This window comes from Somniosus microcephalus, chromosome 2, assembly GCF_052327205.1.
Source record: "Somniosus microcephalus isolate GS21.2 chromosome 2, FLI_Smic_1.0, whole genome shotgun sequence".
Lineage (NCBI taxonomy): Eukaryota > Metazoa > Chordata > Chondrichthyes > Squaliformes > Somniosidae > Somniosus > Somniosus microcephalus.
Genome location: NC_140988.1, coordinates 135,451,284 through 135,475,534, shown reverse-complemented (window position 1 = coordinate 135,475,534; position 24,251 = coordinate 135,451,284). Strand labels below are relative to the sequence as shown.

Sequence of the window (24,251 nt, the reverse complement as noted above, 5' to 3'; positions counted from 1 at the left end):
TTGCGCTCCACCGTGCCAACCAGAACCTCCAAGGCCCCCTCGCTGAACCGCTGCGCTCGCTCCCTGGCCCTCTCCATGATCCTAGGCTTAAGAATGTGGCAGCAGGTCTGTCCAGGCCGAGAATCAGGGCTCCGATGTGCAGGGTGTGGCTGCAACCCAAGATCGAACCTCCCCTTTAAGAGCTGACCGGCGCCAGCGTGTCTGCATGCAATTGCTAACTGGGTGCACCTGCGCTGTGCCCGCCCTAGGTGGTAGCGCCTCGCTTCTCCGGCTTAGCACCTTAAGACAGTTGTGCAGCGCCTGTTTTAATGCTCCAAGCACCTCCTGAGGCGAAGCAGGCCAATTTACCAGTAGGTGGCGATAATTTGCGCCAGGCGCAAAATTTCGTGCCTGCCCGATACTTACGCCCCAAACGGGGCGATACTGAATTTCTCCCCCTAAGAGTTTTAAAAAAACAAGCCTGAAGGCTTTGTGTCTTAATGCGAGGAGCATTCGTAATAAGATGGATGAATTAGCTGCGCAAATAGATGTAAACGGATATGATATAATTGGGATTATGGTGACCAAGGCTGGTACTCCAACATCCAGGGGTATTCAATATTCAGGAAGGACAGGCAAAAAGGAAAAGGAGGTGGGGTAGCATTGCTGGTTAAAGAGGAAATTAACACAATAGTAAGGAAGGATATTAGCTCTGATGATGTGGAATCTGTATGGGTAGGGCTGAGAAATATCAAGGGGCAGAAAATGTTAGTGGGAGTTGTATACAGGCCCCCAAACAGTAATGCTGAGGTTGGGGATGGCATTAAATGAGAAATTAGAGATGCGTGCAATAAGGGCACAGCAGTTATCATGGGTGACTTTCATCTACATATAGATTGGGCTAACCAAATTAGTAACAATACTGTGGAGGAAGAATTCCTAGAGTGTAGACGGGATGGTTTCCTGGACCAATATGTTGAGGAACCAACTAGAGATCAGCCCGTCTTAGACTGGGTATTATGTAATGAGAAAGGATTAATTAGCAATCTTGTTGTGCGAGGCCCCTTGGGGATGAGCGATCATAATATGATAGAATTCTTCATTAAGATTGAGAGTGAAGTAGTTGACTCAGAGACTAGGGTCCTGAATTTAAATAAAGAAAACTACGATGGTATGAGGCGTGAGTTGGCTAGGATGGATTGGGGAACGTTACTTAAAGGGTTGACGGTGGATAGGCAATGGCAAACATTTAAAGATCGCATGATGAACTACAGAATTTGTTCATCCCTGTCTGGCATAAAAATAAAACAAGAGAGGTGGCGCAACCGTGGCTAACAAGGGAAATTAGGGATAGCACAAGATCCAAGGAGAGGACATATAAATTGGCCAGAAAAAGCAGCAAACCTGAGGATTGGGAGCAGTTTAGGATTCAGCAAAGGAGGACAAAGGGATTAATTAAGAAGGGGAAAATAGAGTATGAGAGTAAGCTTTCAGGGAACATAAAAACTGACTGTAAAAGCTTCTAGAGATATGTGAAGAGAAAAAGATTGGTGAAGTCAAGCGTAGGTCCTTTGCATTCAGAATCAGGGGAATTTATAATGGGGAACAAAGAAATGGAAGACCAATTAAATACATACTTTGGTTCTGTCTTCACAAAGGAGGACACAGATAACCTCCCAGAGATGTCGGGGAACATAGGGTCTAATGAGAGGGAGGAGCTGAATGAAATTAGTATTTGTAGGGAAATGGTGTTAGGGAAATTGACAGGATTGAAGGCCGATAAGTCCCCAGGGCCTGATAATCTACATCCCATGGTACATAAGGAAGTGGCCCTAGAAATAATGGGTCAGTAATTCCTGTCCCAACGCGTGAGTACGGACGGGGTACTCACGCGTGGGCCCGGAGGAATTGATGGTTTTCAGCATGCACAGCCCATGCGGGGAAAACCAGCATTTCCTCTCCTCTGACCCAAGGGGTTAAGAGGCGGAATGCGTACGATGTATCAGGCAGCGCGTGCGCGCTGAACTTTCCTTTTTTTATTAGAGTTGCCCGTGGGGAAAAGACTCTGGTTTTTACGTGTGGAAAAAGCAGCCGTAAGTACTTACTTTTAACAGGTAAGTGGTCTATTAAGTAAAATTAGAAATTTTTTCCACAGGTTCATTTTTTTTGAAGACTTTACAGCAAGGTAAGTGTATTTTTAGTCCCGATTTTTTATATAATAATTTTTTTCAAAATTTAAAATTATTGTTTAAAATACTTTTTTACAGTTATTTATAGTTTATTTAAGTAGTGCGATGTTTTTAAAATTTTCTTTCAAGTTTAAGTAGTGTTTTGGGGCCAGGAGTTTTCATGAGTTTGACAGTTCTTACTATCAAACTCATGAATGAACTTTTGCAACCTCCCATTGGTTGCCCAGTGCTCACGTGATCCCAGCTGGCTCATCGCACTAAGTACGCCGCTGGGTCACGCACGCACAGCGCGGCAGGACCTGAAGCGGGCCAGTGACAGGAAATGCAATGCAGGCCAGGATTGAAATGTCAGCGCGCCGGGTAAGTGCACATCGGGGGCTTGCACGCGCGGCAAGCCCCTGAACCTAATTTCTGGCCCATTAGATGCATTGCTGGTCATCTTCCAAAATTCTATAGATTCTGGCACAGTTCCCATGGATTGGAGGGTAGCTAATGTAACCCCACTATTTAGAAAAGGTGGTGGAGAGAAAATGGGGAATTATAGACCAATAAGCCTGACATCGGTAGTGGGGAAAATGCTAGAGTCCATTATAAAAGATGCACATGGAAAACAGTGACAGGATCGGACAAAGTCAACATGGATTTACAAAAGGTAAATCGCGCTTGACTAATCTACTGGAATTTTTTGAGGATGTAACTGGTAGAATAGATAAGGGAGAACCAGTGGATGTGGTGCATTTGGACTTTCAGAAGGCTTTTGATAAGGTCCCGCATAAGAGATTAGCATGTAAAGTTAAAGCACATGGGATTGGGGGTAAGGTACTGACTTAGATAGAGAACTGGTTGGCAGACAGGAAGCAAAGAGTTGGAATAAACGGGTCTTTATCCGAGTGGCAGGCAGTGACTAGTGAGGTACCACAGGGATCGGTCCTTGGACCCCAGCTATTCACAATATATATTAATGATCTAGACAAGGGAACTAGATGTAATAATTCCAAATTTGCAGATGACACAAAGCTGGGTGGGCGTGTGTGCTGTGAGGAGGATGCCGAGAAACTCCAGTATGATTTGGACAGGTTGGGTGATTGGGCAGATGCATGGCAGATGCAGTATAATGTGGATAAATGCGAGGTTATCCACTTTGGTGGCAAAAACAGGAAGACAGATTATTATCTGAACGGCAATAGATTGGGAGAAGGGGAAGTGCAACGAGACCTGGGTGACCTTGTGCACCAGTCGCTGAAGGTAAGCATGCAGGTGCAGCAGGCGGTTAAGAAGGCAAATGGTATGTTGGCCTTCATAGCGAAAGGATTCGAGTACAGGAGCAAGTATGTTTTGCTGCAGTTGTACAGGGCCTTGGTGAGACCACACCTTGAGTAATGTGTGCAGTTTTGGTCGCCTTATCTGAGGAAGGATGTTTTTGCCATGGAGGGGGTGGCAGGAATGACGTATGAGGAGAGATTGGGTCGATTGGGCTTATATTCGCTGGAGTTTAGAAGAATGAGAGGAGATCTCATTGAAACTTATAAAATTCTAACGGGACTAGACAGACTAGATGCAGGAAGGATGTTCCCGATGGCGGGGGAGTCCAGTACCAGGGGTCACAGTCTAAGGATAAGGGGTAAGCTATTTAGGACAGAGATGAGGAGGAATTTCTTCACCCAGAGAGTGGGGAACCTGTGGAATTCACTACCGCAGAAGGCAGTTGAGGCCAATTAATTAAATATATTCAAGGAGGAGTTAGATATATTTCTTAAGGCTAAAGGGATCAAGGTGTATGGGGAGAAGGCAGGGACAGGGTACTGAATTTGGATGATCAGCCATGATCTCATTGAATGGCGGAGCAGGCTCAAGGGGCCGAATGGCCTACTCCTGCTCCTATCTTCTATGTTTCTATCTTTCTATGTTACAGCTCCCTTGGTTAGGCTATCGTGCAAGCAGATGTAGAGCAATGTAGCTCAACTCCCATAAAAGTAAGAAACTCAGTCTGCTTATGGGAGTGACTGACACCACTGAACCCAAGAATTTATCTACACTTAGCTTCCCCTTTAATTCATCACACAAGACATTTAATTGCAGAAGAGTCTAAAGTCATTTTCTGGTCCCACTTAATTGAGGATATCTACTTGTATAAATCACTTATTTGCAAAAGGTGTTGGCCTTTAGATTTCTTCATGCTTATTTGCATTACATCACTGTTGGGTCTTCTGCTCTACTATGATTAATTAAGGATCCCTATGGATCTGACAGGCGAGATAGAAATATTGTGAGATAGAAATACAGAAATAAAATTATCTGAGAACAAAATACTTCATTATTTCAGTATTTCATGCCATTTCTCTTGTATTATTTAGAAAGAGTAGCTGAAATATATAAATCTAAATGCTTGTAATAAAAATTTAATTTCAGAAACTACTATACATTCAGCACCTGTTTGATCCAGCTGTAACAATTTATTTTAATTTGTGGACATTGTGAGGCACAGTTTCTTGTCTCTTAATCCCGGGGAACACCCTTTTATATTGCCCCAAGATTTCTAGGCCTTTCCTGGTAGACACCACAGAATGTCCTGCTCCTGCAGTCGGCACAGGCCCAATGGAGCAGTTTTAATATGTTAATGAGGTGGGAGGGGTTTTCATGACCACTTGCTCAGGGGTGTCCAAACAACGTGGTGCTGTGACCTGCACCCAGACATCTGCCAACCTGAGAGTCCGCAGGAATCCCTGAAGCAGGTCAAAAACTTTAAGATCAATGAGTTTTTGCCACTTACCAGCTCCCCTCTCCCCAGGATGTTGAAGTCTAATTGGAACCTTCTGGTTGCCAATCTCCACCAGCAGGCAGAATGCCCCAAACGGACTTAGAGGCTTAAAGCTGCCCCTAACCTTTGTTCCCTTTCCGTTGGCTCCCGGCACTGCCAGGGGGTGCAACTGCACAGGGGGTGCCCCAGGACCATGTTAATAGCCCAGGACAAGAAATCCCGATGCCCCTGCCCAGTGCTGGGGCGGAGGCGGGGGAGGACATGAAAATCTATCCTGTAGCCCCTGGTGGTAATGTCTAATACTTGTAAACAATAAATTTAAATTACTTATGTTGAACGTTCTAACATGCTTCCTAATTGTTTAATGTGTACCAAGCCTACATTTCATTTTTTTTAAGTGGCAGCTACCATTTAGTAATTAGTTGACCTGCAGAATTTTGAAACAACTTAGAATCCTAGACCAATGGTGTCAGCAGAATGTATTAATATCAGGATGGAGGGTAAAGCATTTCTGTCATTCTCTGATCCACGAGAAAGATTATTATAACTCAGTCACACCTGTGATACTCATGAGTTATGAGTCTTGATGCAAATAAAGAACAAGAACGCACTGTCACCAGTACAGTATACAATCTGCACCACAGATGTGGCTTTACAAGTAGTTGAATAACACTTTGCTTCCCAACATGTATTTAGTAACAACAGAAAATGCTAGAAGCACGCAGTAGGCAAGGCAGCATCTGTAAAGAGAAATGACAGGTTAACTTTCCTTCAGAACTAAACCTTGAAAGACAATTAAGCCCCTTTCTAGAGTGGTTGGGAGAGAAGAAAAAATAAGCAAGAAAATATAGAAAGGAAGTTAATGAGTTGAATGACTTTAAAATTACTTAATAGAAAAGCAGGAACCTATTACCTGTAGATGGTATTAAAAATCTAACAGAATGAGACTCCTAATTAAAAAAAAATCCACCATCTCTTTCTTTTCCCCACCTTTTCTCATTACACCAGCCGAGGAGCAGCTTGCAACAACATTTTTGATCTTTGGCCACTCTGGTCAGACCAGTTGCCATGCCAATCCCCCCCTCCCCGCGACGACCCCCCACCCCGACCCCACCATTTCCAACAGAGCAGCAAAGTGCCGCTCCGAATTCTGGTGCTTTCATGGGGCACATGCCCCAGTAGCGCCATAAATGGCATGGGTGCCTGTCCCTTTAATGCAAGCAATCCCTCATCATCCTATTTGGGATGGGGTCATTGAGGGAGCAGAAGAGTAGGCAAAAGTCCTGCCTCAGTGCAGCTCTCAGACGGAATTTCTATTCCCTCATGTTTCACTGTACTGCCCACCCATACATCTTAGCCTGCAAGCTTTAAAATCAGGAAGAAATTACCAAATCTAGGGTCACTTTATCTTACTTTTTGAAATATTATGAATATTTAAATCATTTAATATTTTCAGTTTTATGCTATTATTTATGCTAGTCTAATCAGCTTAATATATTATGGATTCCACAGCACCAAATGTAAATTAATGGACTTTTGTTTTGGTGTCAGCTATATTTGCTTCTTCATTCTTCTTAATCAGATGGTGAGAAACTGTTAAATGTTGGTGTTCAGAGAGATTTAGGTGTTCTTGTACAGGAAACACAGAAAGTTAGCATGCAGGTACAGCAAACAATTAGAAAGGCCTTTATTGCAAGGGGGTTGGAGTACAAGAGTAAGGAAGTCTTGCTGCAATTGTACAGGGCTTTGGTGAGACCACACCTGGAGTACTGTGTACAATTTTGGTCTTAACTGAGAAAGGACATACTTGCCTTAAAGGCAGTGCAATGAAGGTTCACTAGATTGATCACTGGAATGAGAGGGTTGTCCTATGAGGAGAGATTGAGTAGATTGGGCCTATATGCTCTGGAGTTCAGAAGAATGAGAGGTGATCTCATTGAAACATTCAAGAGTCTGAGGTGGATTGACAGGGTAAATGCTGAGAGGTTGTTTCCCCTGGCTGGAGAGTCTAGAACTAGGGGGCATAGTCTCAGGATAAGGGGTCGGCCATTTAAGACTGAAATGATGAGGAATTTCTTCACTCAGAGGGTTGTGAATCTGTGGATTTCTCTACCCAAAGGGCTGTGGATGCTGAGTCTTTGAGTATATTCAAGACTGAGATAGATAGATTTTTGGACTCTAGGGGAATCAAGGGATATGGGGATCAGGCAGGAAAGTGGAGTTGAGGTTGAAGACCAGAGGGAGCAGCGAGGCGAGGTGAGGCGGAGCCCGGCTTAAAAACCGGCTCCACCAACGAGGCCTGACCAGAGGGAGCAGCGAGGCGAGGTGAGGCGGAGCCCGGCTTAAAAACCGGCTCCACCAACGAGGCCCGACCAGAGGGAGCAGCGAGGCGAGGTGAGGCGGAGCCCGGCTTAAAAACCGGCTCCACCAACGAGGCCCGACCAGAGGGAGCAGCGAGGCGAGGTGAGGCGGAGCCCGGCTTAAAAACCGGCTCCACCAACGAGGCCCGACCAGAGGGAGCAGCGAGGCGAGGTGAGGCGGAGCCCGGCTTAAAAACCGGCTCCACCAACGAGGCCCGGCCAGAGGGAGCAGCGAGGCGAGGTGAGGCGGAGCCAGGCTTAAAAACCGTCTCCACCAATGAGGCCCGACCAGAGGGAGCAGCGAGGCATACCAAATCAACAGCAGAGGAGAGAGGTAAAAAGTAATCAGAGTGTGACGTCACCAGGGAGCAGGTAAGTGATTGGTTGGTGAGTATTTCTCTCTTTTCAATACAAGCTTGACTTCTGTGGTGTTAAATTTCTAGGGTCTCTGGTGTAGTGGGGCAGTTGGTAAATAAAGCGTCCTAGAGTATACCTGTAACTGGGGTATTGAATAAATTTTTTAATTAATTAAAGGAGTAAGTCATGGCAGGAGAGCTCAGACCCGTGTTCTGCTCCTCTTGCTCCATGTGGGAAATCAGGGACGCTGCCAGTGTCCCTGATGACCATGTGTGCGGGAAATGCATCCAGCTGCAGCTACTTGTAGACCGCATTGCGGCGCTCGAGCTGCGGGTGGATGAATTTTGGAGCATGCGCGATGCTGAGAGGGTCGTGGATAGCACGTTTAGCGGGTTGTTCACGCCTCAGGGTAGGGCTGCACAGGGGGTGACCATCAGGTGGAGCAACAGAGGCAGGCAGGAAGTGCAGGGAACCCCTGCGGACATCCCCCTTTCAAACAAGTATACCAAGTTGGATACTGTTGAGGGGGATGACTCACCAGGGGAAGGCAGCAGCAGCCAGCTTCCTGGCACCAGGGACGCTTCTGCTGCTCAGAAAGGGAGGAAAAAGAGTGGGAGAGCAATAGTGGTAGGGGATTCTATCGTAAGGGGAACAGATAGGCGTTTCTGTGGCCGCAAACGTGACTCCAGGATGGTTTGTTGCCTCCCTGGGGCCAGGGTCTGGGATGTCACTGAGCGGCTACAGGGCATTCTTAAGGGGGAGGGGGAGCAGGCAGAGGTCGTGGTCCACATTGGGACCAACGACATAGGAAGGAAGGGGGATGAGGTCCTGCATCAAGAATTTAGGGAGCTAGGTAACAGATTAAAGAGCAGGACCTCAAAGGTTGTAATCTCTGGATTACTCCCAGTGCCACGTGCTAGTAAGTATAGGAATGGGAGGATAGAGCAGATGAATGCATGGCTAAAGAGTTGGTGTAGGGGGGAGGGTTTTACTTTCCTGGATCACTGGGCCTGCTTCTGGGAAAGGTGGGACTTGTACAAGTCGGACGGGTTGCACCTGAACCAGAGCGGGACAAATATCCTTGCGGGGAGGTTTGCTAGCACTGTTGGGGGGGGTTTAAACTAACTTGGCAGGGGGATGGGATACAGAGGGGAGCTGAAATAGGGGGTGATGTGCTGCCAATTATAGAGAATAAAACAAGTCAGCTTGGTAGACAGGGCAAATATATAAGGGCAAGGCTGGATGGCATCTATTTTAATGCAAGGAGTCTTGCAAATAAGGTGGATGAACTGAAGGTGTTGATAAACACATGGGAGTACGATATTGTTGCTATCACGGAGACATGGTTGAGGGAGGGGCAAGACTGGCAGCTCAATATTCCGGGGTACAGAATCTTCAGGCGAGACAGAGGGGGAGGTATAAGAGGAGGGGGTGTCGCAATATTAATTAAGGAGTCAATTACTGCTGTAAGGAGGGATGATATATTAGCAGGGTCCTCTAATGAGGCCATATGGGTGGAGCTTAAAAACAAAAAGGGGGCAAGCACTTTGCTGGGAGTGTACTATAGGCCTCCAAACAGTCAGGGGGAGATAGAGGAACAGATATGTAGGCAAATCTCAGAGAAATGTGCCAATAATAGGGTAATAATAATGGGGGATTTCAACTTCCCCAATATTAACTGGGATAGTCAGAGTGTGAAAGGCTCAGAGGGTGTAGAATTCTTAAAGTGCATCCAGGAGAGCTTTTTGAGCCAGCATGTAGAAAGTCCTACAAGAGAGGGGGCGGTACTGGACCTAATTCTAGGGAATGTGGCCGGCCAAGTGGAAAAAGTGCTAGTAGGTGAGCACTTTGGTGATAGTGACCATAATATGGTAAGATTTAAGGTGGTCATGGAAAAGGACAGGGATGGGCCGGAAATAAAGGTTCTAAATTGGGGGAAGGCCGATTTTAATAGGATAAGGCAGGCTCTGGCCAAAATGGACTGAGATCAGCTACTTGTATGAAAATCCGCATCGGAGCAATGGGAGGCTTTCAGAAGGGAGATTGAGATCATACAATGGCAACATGTTCCCGTAAAGGTCAAGAGTGGTTCCAAAAACCACAGGGAACCTTGGATGTCGGGGGATATACGAGAATGGATTAGGAAAAAAAGGAGGGCTTTTGGTAGATACAAAAGGCTAAAGACGGAGGAAGCCCTAGAGGAGTACAAAAAGTGCAGAGGGATACTTAAAAAAGAAATTAGGAGATCAAGGAGGGGCCATGGAATAACACTGGCGAGCAAAATAAAGGAAAATCCGAAGATGTTTCATAAGTATATTAAGGGTAAGAGGATAACTAGGGAAAAAATAGGGCCCATTAGGGACAAAAGTGGCAATCTGTGTGTGGAGCCGGAAGATGTAGGAGGGGTTCTAAATGAATTTTTTGCATCTGTTTTCACTATGGAGAAGGACGATGTAGACATAGAAATAGGGCGGGGGGACTGTGATATGCTCGAACATATTAACATCGAGAGGGAGGAGGTATTGGCGGTTTTAGCTGGCCTAAAAATGGATAAATCCCCAGGCCCGGATGAAATGTATCCCAGGCTGCTGTGTGAGGCAAAGGAAGAGATTGCGGGGGCTCTAACACATATATTCAGGACCTCTCTGGCCACAGGGGATGTGCCAGAGGACTGGAGAACCGCTAATGTAGTACCCTTATTCAAGAAGGGTAGTAGGGAAAAACCGGGGAACTACAGGCCAGTGAGCCTAACATCAGTGGTAGGAAAATTATTGGAAAAAATTCTGAGGGACAAAATTTGTCTCCACTTGGAGAGGCAAGGATTAATCAGGGATAGTCAACATGGCTTTGTCAAGGGAAGATCATGTCTGACTAATTTGATTGAATTTTTTGAGGGGGTGACTAGGTGTGTGGATGAGGGTAACGCAGTGGATGTGGTATACATGGATTTCATTAAGGCCTTCGATAAAGTCCCGCACAGGAGACTGGTCAAGAAGGTAAGAGCCCATGGAACCCAGGGTGCCTTGGCACATTGGATACAAAACTGGCTTAGTGGCAGAAGGCAGAGGGTGATGGTCGAAGGTTGTTTTTGTGACTGGAAGCCTGTGGCCAGTGGGGTACCACAGGGATCGGTGCTGGGTCCCTTGCTGTTTGTGGTCTACATTAATGACTTGGATATGAATGTAAAAGGTATGATCAGTAAGTTCGCGGATGATACAAAAATTGGTAGGGTGGTAAATAGCGAGGAGGGTAGCCTCAGTCTGCAGGACGATATAGATGGGTTGGTCAGATGGGCGGAACAGTGGCAAATGGAATTTAACCCGGAAAAGTGCGAGGTGATGCACTTTGGGGGGACTAACAAGGCAAGGGAATACACAATGAATGGAAAGGCCCTAGGCAAGACGGAGGGTCAGAGGGATCTGGGTGTGCAAGTACACAGATCCCTGAAGGCGGCGGAACAGGTGGATAAGGTGGTAAAAAAGGCATATGGGATACTTGCCTTCATTAGCCGAGGCATTGAATATAAGAGCAAGGAGGTTATGATGGAGCTGTATAAAACACTGGTTAGGCCACAGCTGGAATATTGTGTGCAGTTCTGGTCGCCACACTACAGGAAGGATGTGATCGCGTTAGAGAGGGTGCAGAGGAGGTTCACCAGGATGTTACCAGGGCTGGAGCGCTTCAGCTATGAAGAGAGACTGGGCAGATTGGGTTTGTTTTCCTTGGAGCAGAGGAGGCTGAGGGGGGACATGATTGAGGTGTACAAAGTTATGAGGGGCATAGATAGGATGGATGCTGAGGAGCTTTTTCCCTTAGTAGAGGGGTCAATAACTAGGGGGCATAGATTCAAGGTAAAGGGCGGGAGGTTTAGAGGGGATTTGAGAAAGAACTTTTTCACCCAGAGGGTGGTTGGAGTCTGGAACTCACTGCCTGAAAGGGTTGTGGAGGCAGAAACCCTCACAACATTTAAGAAGCATTTGGATGAGCACTTGAAATGCCATAGCATACAAGGCTACGGGCCAAATGCTGGAATATGGGATTAGATTAGACAGGGCTTGATGGCCGGCGCGGACACGATGGGCCGAAGGGCCTCTATCCGTGCTGTATTACTCTATGACTCTATGACTCTATCAGCCATGATCTTATTGAATGGCAGAGCAGGCTCGAAGGGCCGTATGGCATCCTCCTGCTCCTAATTCTTATGTTCTTATGTTAACACATTTTTGTATTTTGGTGGTACATCAAACCATGTTTAATCAATGTGTTAATTTATCTGATTGACAAGTGTAATAAACATATTAAGCATGTCAAGCTTTCTTTGTACCTTAAATCCTGTAACTCAAAAAATAAGCCTCTTGAACAGTTTTAGGTATTTTAATTAGAGTCCGAAAACCTGCAGGTTTTTGTTCCCAGAGTGAATGCTGGGATCTGCCTGCCAGTGACCTCGTTGCTGACCCCGCCAAAGTTCGGAGGGCCAGGGGGAAGTCACCAATTTAAGTATTTATGGAGAGCGTCCATGCCAGTTCAGGCGTCCACCTGCTCTAGGTGTCTGGGAGTCCTAGTGAAATGATCTGTGGGGTGGGGGGGGTGCTATGATGCCAGGGAAAGAAAACACATGTCCCCTTAGCCATCTTTGTAAAGGGGACCATCTTTATATGGCAAGTTCTTCTTTTTTTGGAGGACTTGGCCATGTCCCAGGCCTGGAGCCTCGTGGTGGGTCTCATTTCTACCGTTGGACAGGCTGGCATGTCAGGCTGCCTCTTACAAAGCCCTGTCGACTCCACCCCTTACAAGGCCTGTGGGAACTCCTGGCATATCTGGGCTGAGCGTATAATTCGGCCCATCTGGCATACCTATGCCAAAAGAGCCAAGGAATTTCAGAACCCATTTGGGAATGCTACTCCAAAGTTGAGAGAGCAGGACGGACTGAAATTCATACGTAAACTCAGGACATCGCAATTAAGACAAGTTGAGAGTTATGTGCACACTTATTTAGATGAAGCTGTTAGAAAAGTTGTTCATATGTTTAACTCTGTAACTTTCCATTTTGTTCAGTGAAAGTGGCAAAGCCGGGCAGATCCCTATTTCTGGATTGGCACTAGTTACCGTTCACTGGAGTAATGTCCAGTGCCGAGGTGATGAACACAGTTTGCTTGAGTGTGTGAAGGAGACCAGGCAGCGTGGGAACTGCATCTATAAAAGGGCAGCTGCGGTTACTTGCAATTCTCCCAAAGGTAATGAAGTAGTTGTCAGCTCTTCCAATGATTTGTGACAATAAATTCTCAGAAAAATACCCCTTTGTGCTGTAATGTTCCAATGATCAGAAGAACAACTAGACCTAAATTACTCTCTAATACTTTGTTTTGTCCATGTGCTCATCATGGTGAGTGATGACAGTGCTGGGAATTAGAACACTTTTCCATTTACACCCAATGACGGCACCAATTATTTTCTCCCTGAACATTAAGAGACTGGTTAGCTCACCCACTTTAGAATATAGGTTTAATTGGGCTATCATAACATAAAGCAACAGCATTGGCTGATTTCAGTGTTCAATTACTGTCTGCCTACAAAAGAAAAATAAATGAATTGATAGCATCAAATAAATTAAATGACAAAACCTATGAAAAAACCTTTGGATAACTAAGCTTTCATACAACTTAATTATGGACTTAACAGTGGAGTAAATGCTTCAGTTACTTACCACTGACAATCCATCCATTGTTAAAATAGTTAATTTATCAATTTGTGTGCACGTGGAGATAAATCTCATGAACAAATATTGCTTTATCTGTTTGTAAGTGACAATAACACAGAAGTTATTTATCAGAGCACATTTCTCTTTAACTTTAGCATCTGTATTTGTTCCAATCCGACTGGTTGGCGGTAGTTCTGAATATGAAGGCCGCGTGGAAGTCTATCGTTCCGGGCAATGGGGGACTGTTTGTGATGACCACTGGGATGAAGCTGATGCTGAAGTTGTCTGCAGGCAGTTAGGCATAAGGTGGGTCTGATTCCATTACTGCTTTCGGATTATCATGAAAGGTGCAAGGAGGATTCAGTACAAAGTAACTGAGTGTCTCTGCATCAATACTGGTATTTACATTTCACATTAACTTTGAAGTACCAGAACCCACACAGTGATAGGAAATGATGGCATCTGGTAATTAAAACATATATAAGATGTAAGTATGCTTTGTACACAGAATAGAATTAGTGCAATGTCCATTCATACAGTTGGAATCTGGTATGTTGCTCCCACATTATCCTATACATTGTACAATTTTCCCTGTAGTGTTTTCTTGTGCATTCTTTCTCACTTTACAGCATGTTTTTATTTTAAGCAAAAGAGTCCAAAAAAAATGGTAATTAATTAGTTCATGAAATCCATTGAGTAACTCACTTCCATCTCGGAGAGTGAAACTACTAAAGGGCTGATATTAACTCTCGGCAGTGGAGGAAGACTGTCGGTGGCGGATCAGTTGCATATAAAACATCCTGCCTGATATTCCTTTAAATTGCAGAAAGCTAAATTGCAGGCAACGATCTGCTACTGCAGGCTTTCCACCACCACGGGAAGTTATAATGAATCCTAAAGATCCATTTTGGAACACATCAGAAAGCAGCAGGGCTTCAATAGCTTGAAGGATAGATTTTCCTGATGCATGCTCCTGGAAAATGGCAATTTTCCTTTGTGAAGAAACTGGGTAAAAGAGGTTGAACATAAGAACATAAGAATTAGGCGCAGGAGTAGGCCATACAGCCCCTCGACCCTGCTCCACCATTCAATAAGGTCATAATAACATAAGAACATAAGAAATAGGAGCAGGAGTAGGCCATTTGGCCCCTCGAGCCTGCTCCACCATTTAATGAGATCATGGCTGATCTGATCTTAGGCTCAGCTCCATTTCCCTACCTGCTCCCCATAACCCTTCACTCCCTTATTGTTCATAAATCTGTCTATTTCCACCTTAAATATATTCAATGACCCAGCCTCCACAGCTCTCTGGGGCAGAGAATTCCACAGATTTACGACCCTCTGAGGGAGGAAATTCCTTCTCATCTCAGTTTTAAATGGGCGACCCCTTATTCTGAAAATATGCCCCCAGTTCTAGATTCCCCCATGAGGGGAAACATCTTCTCTGCATCTACCTTGTCGCGCCCCCTCAGTATCTTATATGTTTCAATAAGATCACCTCTCATTCTTCTAAATTCCAATGAGTATAGGCCCAACCTGCTCAATCTTTCTTCATAAGTCAACCCCTTCATCTCAGGAATCAACCTCGTAAACCTTCTCTGAACTGTCTCCAATGCAAGTATATCCCTTCTTAAATAAGGAGACCAAAGCTGTACGCAGTACTCCAGGTGTGGTCTCACCAATATCCTGTACAGTTGTAGCAGGACTTCCTTGCTTTTATACTCCAACCGCCTTGCAATAAAGGCCAACATTCCATTTGCCTTCCTGATTACTTGCTGTACCTGCATGCTAACTTTTTGTGTTTCATGCACAAGGACCCCCAGGTCCCTCTGTACTGCAGCATTTTGTAATCACTCTCCATTTAAATAATAATTTGCTTTTTTATTTTTCTTACCAAAGTGGATAACCTCACACTTTCCCACATTATACTCCATCTGCCAAATGTTTACATACTCACTTAGCTTGTCTATATCCCTTTGCAGATTCTTTGTGTCTTCTTCACAACTTGCTTTCCCACCTATCTTTGTATCATCAGCAAATTTGGCTACATTACACTTGGTCCCTTCATCCAAGTCATTAATATAGATTGTAAATAGTTGAGGTCCCAGCACTGATCCCTGAGGCACCCCACTAGTTACCGTTTGCCAACCGGAAAATGATCCATTTATCCCGACTCTGTTTTCTGTTAGTTAGCCAATCCTCTATCCATGCTAATATATTACCCCCAACCCCGTGAGCTCTTACCTTGTGCAGTAACCTTTTCTGTGGCATTTTATCGAATGCCTTCTGGAAATCCAAATACACCACATCCACTGGTTCCCCTTTATCCACCCTGCTCATTACATCCTCAAAGAACTCCAGCAAATTTGTCAAACACAATTTCCCTTTCATAAAACCATGTTGACTCTGCTTGACTGTATTATGATTTTCTAAATGTCCTGCTACTGCTTCCTTATTTTCCCAATGACAGATGTTAGGCTAACTGGTCTATAGTTTCCTGCTTTCTGTCTCTCTCCCTTCTTAAATAGGGGCATTACATTTGCGGTTTTCCAATCCACTGAGACCTCTCCAGAATCTAGGGAATTTTGGTAGATTGCAACCAATGCATCCACTATCTCTGCAGCATGGCTGATCTTTGACCTCAACTCCACTTTTCCGCCTGATCTCCATATCCCTTGATTTTCTGAGAGTCCAAAAATCTATCTATCTCAGTCTTGAATATTCGCAACAAGTTTTACCAGGCCTCTGCCCCTTTTACATTGCCCTCGGATTTCCAGGGCTTTCCTGGAGGTAGGGGAAGGGGAAGGGGTGGAATTAGGCCTGTGCCTGCAGTAGACACAGACCAGAGAAACATGCAGATGAGGCATGAGGGGCATTCCTGGTCCTCCTTTTCATTTTCCTTCAGGATCATTGACTGGGCAATCCCAATGCATGTGCGCCCAGAGAAAGATGGTGTTGTGGCTTGTCTGGTTGAGAGGACATCAGCAGTGCTTCAATTTCATGCCCCTTCAATCAGCGCTCTGTCCTGCCAGGGAGCAGACTTGCACTAAGGGTGCCCTGGGCCATGTTTCCCCATAGACAATCTCCAGATGGCATGGCAAGATTCCCCAAAATCCAGGCCTATGCTTTGACTCCATGAATGCGTAGGTCATCTATGATCATCAAAATAGGATCATACCAATGAATGCCTGCTTCTCAGACAACAATTATAATGCCTCAATTTTATGGCCATTCATGGGATTAGGATTATTCAGGCTACAAAGTAAAGTGCAAGGTTAGCTCATGGGAGACTAAGGCTACTCTCTTTAAGCCCTTGCTTATGATATCTCTAGCCACGAACAGCAGAAGTGCATAGATACAACAGGTTCATGCAGACACCAGGATTATCACTGAACACATCGTAGGTATCCTGAAGCCTAGTTCAGATGCCTGATCAGATTTAAGGGCCTCCAACAATTCAGCCCACCAAGGTTTTCAAGGTTATTATTGTGCATGCTGCTCAAATTTCCCATCCAATGAGGCCTAATCCAGAGCAGGCAGAAGAAGTGAACACCCAACCAAAGTCAAGCAAGGTGAAGGTGTGAAGACTCTGAACCACCTTTGCACACTCTTATAGACTGCACCTTTACCTTCGTCATATTCACAATGCTCAGCATTAGCAAAATCTTGGTACAGATGTGACCTTGGCCTCAAAACAATTTTACAGTAATTCTTGGATTGTTTTATTGATTTTTTAACACTTTGATTCATAGTTAGGTTCAAAAAAGTACAGTATACTTAAGATGTATTTTCTATCACCCTTCCTTCTTTCTGTGCATGGTAATCTTAGAGGCTTCTTATCAGTGATGTCTGGGATGCTCTTTCCTCTGGATTTCTTGGTGTTCGAGTAGTTTTGAAAGAAATTCAATGCTTTTTATTATTGCACAATTTATTTGCTCTGATTTCCTGCAAGGAGACAGTGAAAATTTGTATCAAAAGTGTCAAATTACTTTCAAACATATTGGCCTAGAAATTCAGTTGCGTTCGCCAGCCGTTAGCACCATAAGAGGAGTAGATTTCGAGCGCTAGGCACTTTGCGCCCGGGCGCAGAGCGATCTGCGCCTACGCCCAACTTCAGTTGACATTTTGCGCCGGCGCAAAGTGTTTGCGCGCGCTCAGCTGCGCGCACACCTTATGACGTCATTTCGTCGTGCAACGCCGTTTGTGCGCCCCAAACTGGAACTTCAGTGGCGCCCGCCCAATGTGGGCGTGGCGCTGTTAAGAACTGTGAAGTGGAACGCAGCAGAGGCCCTGCGGGCCTCGGGGAGCGCTAATTAAAGGGCACTTAGACTGAGGTATAAAGGCCAGCCATTTTGCTGCAATGACTTTAGTGCTTTGGATTTCTGGACAGAGACCAAGGAACAGACCTTACTGATTTGGGACAACATAGGAGAGGTATTTTTGGCTTCTGGCCAGAGCTTGGAAATTTGACTCATTGTGATTTGACTGTTTGCAAGTATATTATGGGGGCTGCATGGGGTTCCAACCCTCAGTTCCAGCATTATGTGCGAAGGGCTCGCAGACGCTGTGTGAGAGGGGCAGCCATGCCTTGACGCAGAGGGGCCATCAGGCGTCGGCAACGTAGGCCTTACCCACTCAGGGAATACCGGCAGCAGGTGTCCTATCTCACCATGACTGCCGCGCATTGTGTGAAGAGGCTGCGCTTCAGAAGGGAGGTGGTTGCAGAGATCTGCCAGCTGCTTCACAGAGATCTGCGTCCACAGCTGATGTGCAGGACGTCTCTGTCGGTGGAAGTGAAGGTCACGGTGGCTCTGAACTTTTATGCAAGCGGCTCCTTCCAAGCCGCTGCTGGGGACATAGCGAACATCTCCCAGTTCGCCGTGCATCGCTGCATCCGGCAGGTCACCGATGCCCTTTTCGCAAGGAGACACCAATTCATCTCCTTCCCCATGACCCTAGAGAGGCAGGAGCAGCGTGCAGTCGGATTTGCCAGGATCGCCGACTTCCCCATGGTGCAGGGCGCCATTGACTGCACGCATGTGGCTATGCGGGCACCTATCGGCAATGCCGAGGATTACCACAACCGGAAGGGCTACCATTCCCTCAATGTACAGCTGGTGTGTGACCACAGGCAGCGCATCCTAGCTGTCAATGCCCGCTTTCCAGGAAGCAGCCACGATGCATTTATCCTGCGCCAGACTACTGTGGCTGACATGTTCCAGGCACAGCCTCCCCCAAGGGGATGGCTTATTGGGGACAAGGGCTACCCTTTGTGTACATGGCTCATGACCCCGCTCCGCGCGCCCAGGACCCCTGCTGAGGAGGCATACAACGAAAGCCATCAAGCCACAAGGAACATCATAGAGCAAACGATTGGCGTCCTCAAGCAACGGTTCCGCTGCCTGGATCGTTCCGGCGGATCTCTACAGTATTCGCCGGATAGAGTCTCCCAGTTCGTCGTCGTTTGCTACATGCTGCACAACCTGGCTATCCGCAGGACTCAGGCACTGCCACCTCACGTTGGACCACCACCTCAGGAGGAGGAGCAGGAGGAGCATGAGGAGGAGGAGGAGGAGGAGGAGGAGGAGTACCAGCCCAGGAGGGAGCCACAAGGTCCAAGGGCCGTCCGCAGGCGGCTTATTGAACGACACTTCTAGGCCCCCTGTCAGGGAATGGCTTGTGGCAATGAACGCACCTGAATGCAGCCGCTCCGCAAGCCCTCAGCCGGTTAACGCAACAACCACTTGAAACATGACACATGGACAAGCTGAATAAATAAAAAGCTTTATTTAACAAACTCAGGGCCCTTCCCACATGAAACACAAAAACAGACAAGACCCCCAAAAAACAGTCAAAAACATATCTCACTCCCACAACCTGGGGAGGAATAACAAAACTTGTCCATCCAATTGGCCTTCATCCTCGGCCTTACCAAGACAAACCCCCCCATACAGAACACAAACACCCCCATCTAAAAAAACATTTGCCATCATCTTCGGCCTTACCAAAATAAACCCCCCCCATACAGAACACAAACACCCCCATATAAAAAAACATTTGGCAACACACTCTACTTGGTGTGCCGAGAGGGCGAGTCCTTGTGCAGGCTTCTCCGGCCCCTGCCCGACCTGCTGCTCCGCCTCAACCTGGGCCCTGTGGGTGCTGCAAGGCTGGGGGAAGGCTCCTGAGGGGCACAAAGCGTGACGGCAGATGCCCTTGGGGGTCGGCCTAGACGAGGTCCGGCCCTGGAGGGGCCGGCTGCTGACTGCTGCAGCTGTGGCTGGGCAGCATCAGTCTCTCCAGCAGCTCGTCGCAACTTTGCTGGGGGAGTGGCAGTGGCGGCTGCAGCAATGGGGGCAAGCTGGCTGATGCCAGGCGCTCGCTGGTCGCCAGAGACACTGGCACTCGGCCGGGCTGGCACTGCAGCAAGCGCAGCAATCTGGTGAAGGCCAGACCGCTGTGCTGCAGCAGCGCGGCGGGTGCCCTGGCGATGCGTCCGTGACACAGCGAGTGCGGCAGAAGTGAGTGCCCGTACTGCCCTGGTCTGTGCCCACATCAGACCAGCCAGTGTCTGCACGGCACCACTCATGAACTCTTGACTCGCGTCCTGTGCTGCCGCGAGTTGTTCGACACCCCTGGCCTGTGAGTCCCCGAAATCGGCCACACTATGAGCCAGGAACTCAATGGCCTGAGGCAACTGTCCCACAACCCCCATGAACTCGGTGTGGCGCCGCTCCGAATCCGCGGACATTTGATCAAGGATGCGCACCTCCTGGGCGAGGACCGTCTCCGGACTGGAGGCCGGACTCTCCCTCTGGGGAGAAGGCCGCCGAGCTGGCCGACCCTTCCCGCGTGGCTGGACGCCACTGGGCCCAGCAACTGCCCTCCCCTGCAACACTTCCCCCCTCTGGAGAGAAGGCAGCCGTGCTGCCCGACCCTTCCCGCGTGGCTGGACGCCACTGGGCCCAGCAACTGCCCTCCCCTGCAACACTTCCCCCCTCTGGGGAGAAGGCAGCCGTGCTGCCCGACCCTTCCCGCGTGGCTGGACGCCACTGGGCACAGGAGCTACACCCCCCTGCAACACTTCCCCCTGGCTCTCCTCCAGGCAAGACGTGCCCCCTCCATTGCCATCCCCTGGCGCGGATGAGGGTTCCCCCGATGTGCCGCCTTCCTCTTGGTCCTCGTCGTCCTCCTCTTCCGAGGGACTGACACTCGCAGCTTCAGGGACCTCCTCCTCACCAGCTGAAAGCAGGAAGGCGCAAGAGTAGCTTTAGAGTGAGGACAGGGCGTCAGCGAGGGAGGCATGAGTGGTGGCATTATGCGCATTGGTGGGACAGTGGCAAAGGATGTAGATCTGAAGCGCAAGGGGAACGAGAGAGGTCCAAACGGTCATGTCCTTACCATTGGGGCCCAGCACAGGGTCGGCATCTCCAATAGCAACGGGGCCAATCACCCAGGCACGCATGAGTCGAGCCACGCGCTCCTCCAGGTCACTGAGCTCCTGGAACTGGACACGGCCTCCCCCGGTGACAGTCCGGCTCTTCAGATTCTGCGCCAGCTTGGCCTGCAAGAGAAAGGACGGCCTCTAAGTACAGTGTGGTGCCCTGTTGTTGTGTGCACTGCCTCCCATGGTCGAATAGCTTGGCCAGTGTGTCAAGTGCAGAAAGTGCTACTGATGATCATGCCAGTGCCATAGCTGCTGGAGGAGGGCTGGCCATTAGGCCTTTGAAGTCCCTTTGCCCATAATGTGAGGTGCACATGCAAGGATGAGGAGGACACTGGAAAGGGTACTCACCCTGACCAACCGAGTGAGGTCGTTGAACTTCTTGCGGCATTGGTCACCAGTCCTGGGGACATCGCTGTTGGCTGTGACCCTCTGGGCGTTTTCCCTCCAGGCTCTTGGGAGCCTTCTTGCCACTGTCCGGGCACAAGATATCTCGGGCTAGATTTTCAGTTGCTTGCGCCAGCAGTTAGCGCCTTAAGAGAAGTGATTTTCGGGCGCTATGCGTGTAGTGCCCGGGCGCAGCGCAGTTTGCGCCCCGCCCCAAATTAAGTTGCCCGTTAGCGCCGGCGCAAAGTTTAGCGGCCGCCTGGATGCGCGCGCAGAAAATGACGTCACATCCTCGTGCAACGCCCTTTGGCCGCCCCGAATCCAAACTTCAGTCGGACCGCCCCATTGTGCGGCTGGCGTCCAGAGCGTTTGTAAAATGGAACGCAACACACCCTGGGGAGCGCAAATTAAAGGGCACTCCTCCTGCACTAGTCTGCATGTGTTGTGTGGAAGGATCCAGTGTGTTGTTGTGAACGGTGTATTTATGTCCTCCTCCTCCTCCTCCTCCTCCTCCTCCTCGTTTTCCCCCCCAGACTCTGCCTTTGAAAAAAACACATGCACCCTTCCCCTTTAAGAGCTCACTGGCACCAGAGTGTCTGCCGTGCGCTGCGCCCGAGCTCGGGTGTTGCGCTCTGCACCGCCGGCTTAGCGCCTAAAGATAGTAGTGGAACGCCTCTTTTAGCGCCCCACCAACCTCTTAGGGCGAAGCCACTGAATTTCTGGCAACGGGGCGCTACTTTGGGGCGGGCGCTAACTTCGGGCGGGCGCTAAGGTTAGCGCCCCAAAACTGTCTATACTGAAAGTCTAGCCCCTCTTTTCTTCTCCAAACCCCTAAGCAGCACCCTCAAAGCATGCTCTGAGAAGCGCTGCGCTCGTTCATGGGCCTTCTGCATGGCTTCAGGCGCTATTTGGGTCCAGCAGCAGTGTTCAGGCCTAGCTGGAGGGCTCCACTATCCAGGGCGTGGCAGCAGACCAAGTCGACCCTTCCCCCTTTAAGAGCTGGCCGGCGTCAGGGTGTCTGCTGTCAATCAAAACATGACCGCACCTGCGCTGCGCCCGGCCTCGGCGTTATCAGTCCGCACCGCCGGCTTAGCGCCTAAAGATAGGAGTGCAACGCCAGTTTCAGCGCTCGCCCAAACTCCTTGGCCAAAGCTACTGAATATCGGCGAAGTGGCCTCCACTTTCCGGCGGGCGCTAACTTTAGCGCCCGCCTGACTTTACCGCCCCAAAAGTGGCTATACTGAATTTCTAGGCCATTATTTCATATAATCGAAACACCACAGTGTTATATGCCAGTCATGAGATAAAATGTTGGAATACATGGCGATAAAATGGAAAGCACAAATGCAGGAGAGAAGAGCTTACCCCTTACAATGATGGATTAGTTGATTCTTTTTGATTTTAGACACAGTTTCTGATTGTGTTTCTGTAATTGGTTCTGCAAAATTTGCACTGAAATTCACATTTCCAGTTCACATATCTTAGAACTGCATTGTTACACTGACCAGTAACTGACTAACCAGTCACAGTTAGGACACGCTACAGTGTTACATCCCAAATTACCAGATAATGTGTAGTATGGGGTCCAAATCAGCAGAAGAATTTCAAATATTCAACCCATTAGCTTTTCAAATACAATCGGCTTATTTTATTCACCAGAAATGAATAATGGTTTGGAGACTGGATGCCCTTTGTGTTGGAACAGAACATTTGTTCCTGCAGCACACAGCACGCCTGGTAATTATTCAAAGTGCAGACATTTAGAAGATGATATATTATCACATCTGTGCTGCCTATGTACTATGGTCTGATGTCTGAGATCTGCTATCTGAACTGTCACCCCCATCTGTATAACCTTAACTCTTGGACTGCTGAATACTCATTTTCATTTACAGCATGTTCATTTTCAAAAGTACTTTTGAGCCAGGCATGTGTGTATGAGTTTAGAGATGGATGTAGATTGCTGGATCACTTATGTCCCACAGATTATCTGGTTTATTATTCAGTCAATGGTAATTACTTTATGGTGCAGGCATATGGCATCTTTCAGTTTAACATCACTTAACATTTTTAAGGTGGTGCGAGAGGGGAGCACTGAATTCTAGGGGAAAGTTGGTTGCTATACCACCCCGTTTTCTGGTGGGAATGGGGTGGCACGAGACCAAAATCATCAGAAAGGACTCATCACTGCCTTCCCGTCTGAAGTTTTCGAGTGTGCCCCAAAATAGGCAGCCAGCGTCACTCTGACTAGATAGAACATAGAACATAGGGCATAGATAGAACCCTGATGGCATTTTCAAACAATAATGCATGGTGCCCATGCTGTGCAGGTCCTGCCCACAACCCCTGAGCAGTAAGTGGGCAAACCAGCGTCCCTTAAAGGGATTGCTGGAGGCCTCTCAGAAAAGGCAAAAAAATGTTTTCACAGAATTTTGTGGGGGATATTTTGAGAGCAGGAGAATTGCTCTTCCTGTGCCTCCACAAAAGTCCTCCTAACTTTGACGCCCCCCATCCATCAGCCTGACCTATCCCTTTAATGGTCTTCTGCCAGCACGGCTCCACGGAAGGGTTCCTGGATTTCCTCATTTAGAGCTGATACCGCGCTGCTTTCATTTAAATGCGGCCCGACTTTGAAAATGGTTGGGGCCTCTGATAAGCCACGTCGGGCTGGTGTTGGGATCGCTGCCCGCCCGATGTGTGCTCTGCATTAAAGTCATCCGCAGTGATCAGGAAGGCCAATGGAATCTTGGCTTTTATTGCAAGGGGGCTGGAGTATAAAAGCATGGAAGTCTTGCTGCAGTTATACAGGGTACTGGTGAGGCCACACCTGGAATATTGCGTACAGTTTTGGTTTCCATATTTAAGAAAAGATATACTTGCTCTCGAGGCAGTTCAGAGAAGGTTCACTCGGTTGATTCCGGAGATGAGGGGGTTGACTTATGAGGAAAGGTTGAGTAGGTTGGGCCTCTACTCATTGGAATTCAGAAGAATGAGAGGCGATCTTATCGAAACATATAAGATTGTGAGGGGGCTTGATCGGGTGGATGCGGTGAGGATGTTTCCACTGATGGGTGAGACT

At 47.7% G+C, this 24,251-nt stretch overlaps 1 protein-coding gene across 1 annotated transcript in view; it reads left to right on the top strand.

Moving 5' to 3' along the window:
- The window catches only part of prss12 (serine protease 12), a 275,680-nt gene that overhangs the window by 38,270 nt on the left and 213,159 nt on the right, over positions 1 to 24,251 (top strand). The window contains exons 3-4 of the mRNA XM_085962770.1: positions 12,699 to 12,877; positions 13,497 to 13,647. Coding sequence (XP_085818896.1) covers positions 12,699 to 12,877; positions 13,497 to 13,647 — 330 coding nt within the window. The remainder of the gene's footprint in view (positions 1 to 12,698; positions 12,878 to 13,496; positions 13,648 to 24,251) is intronic.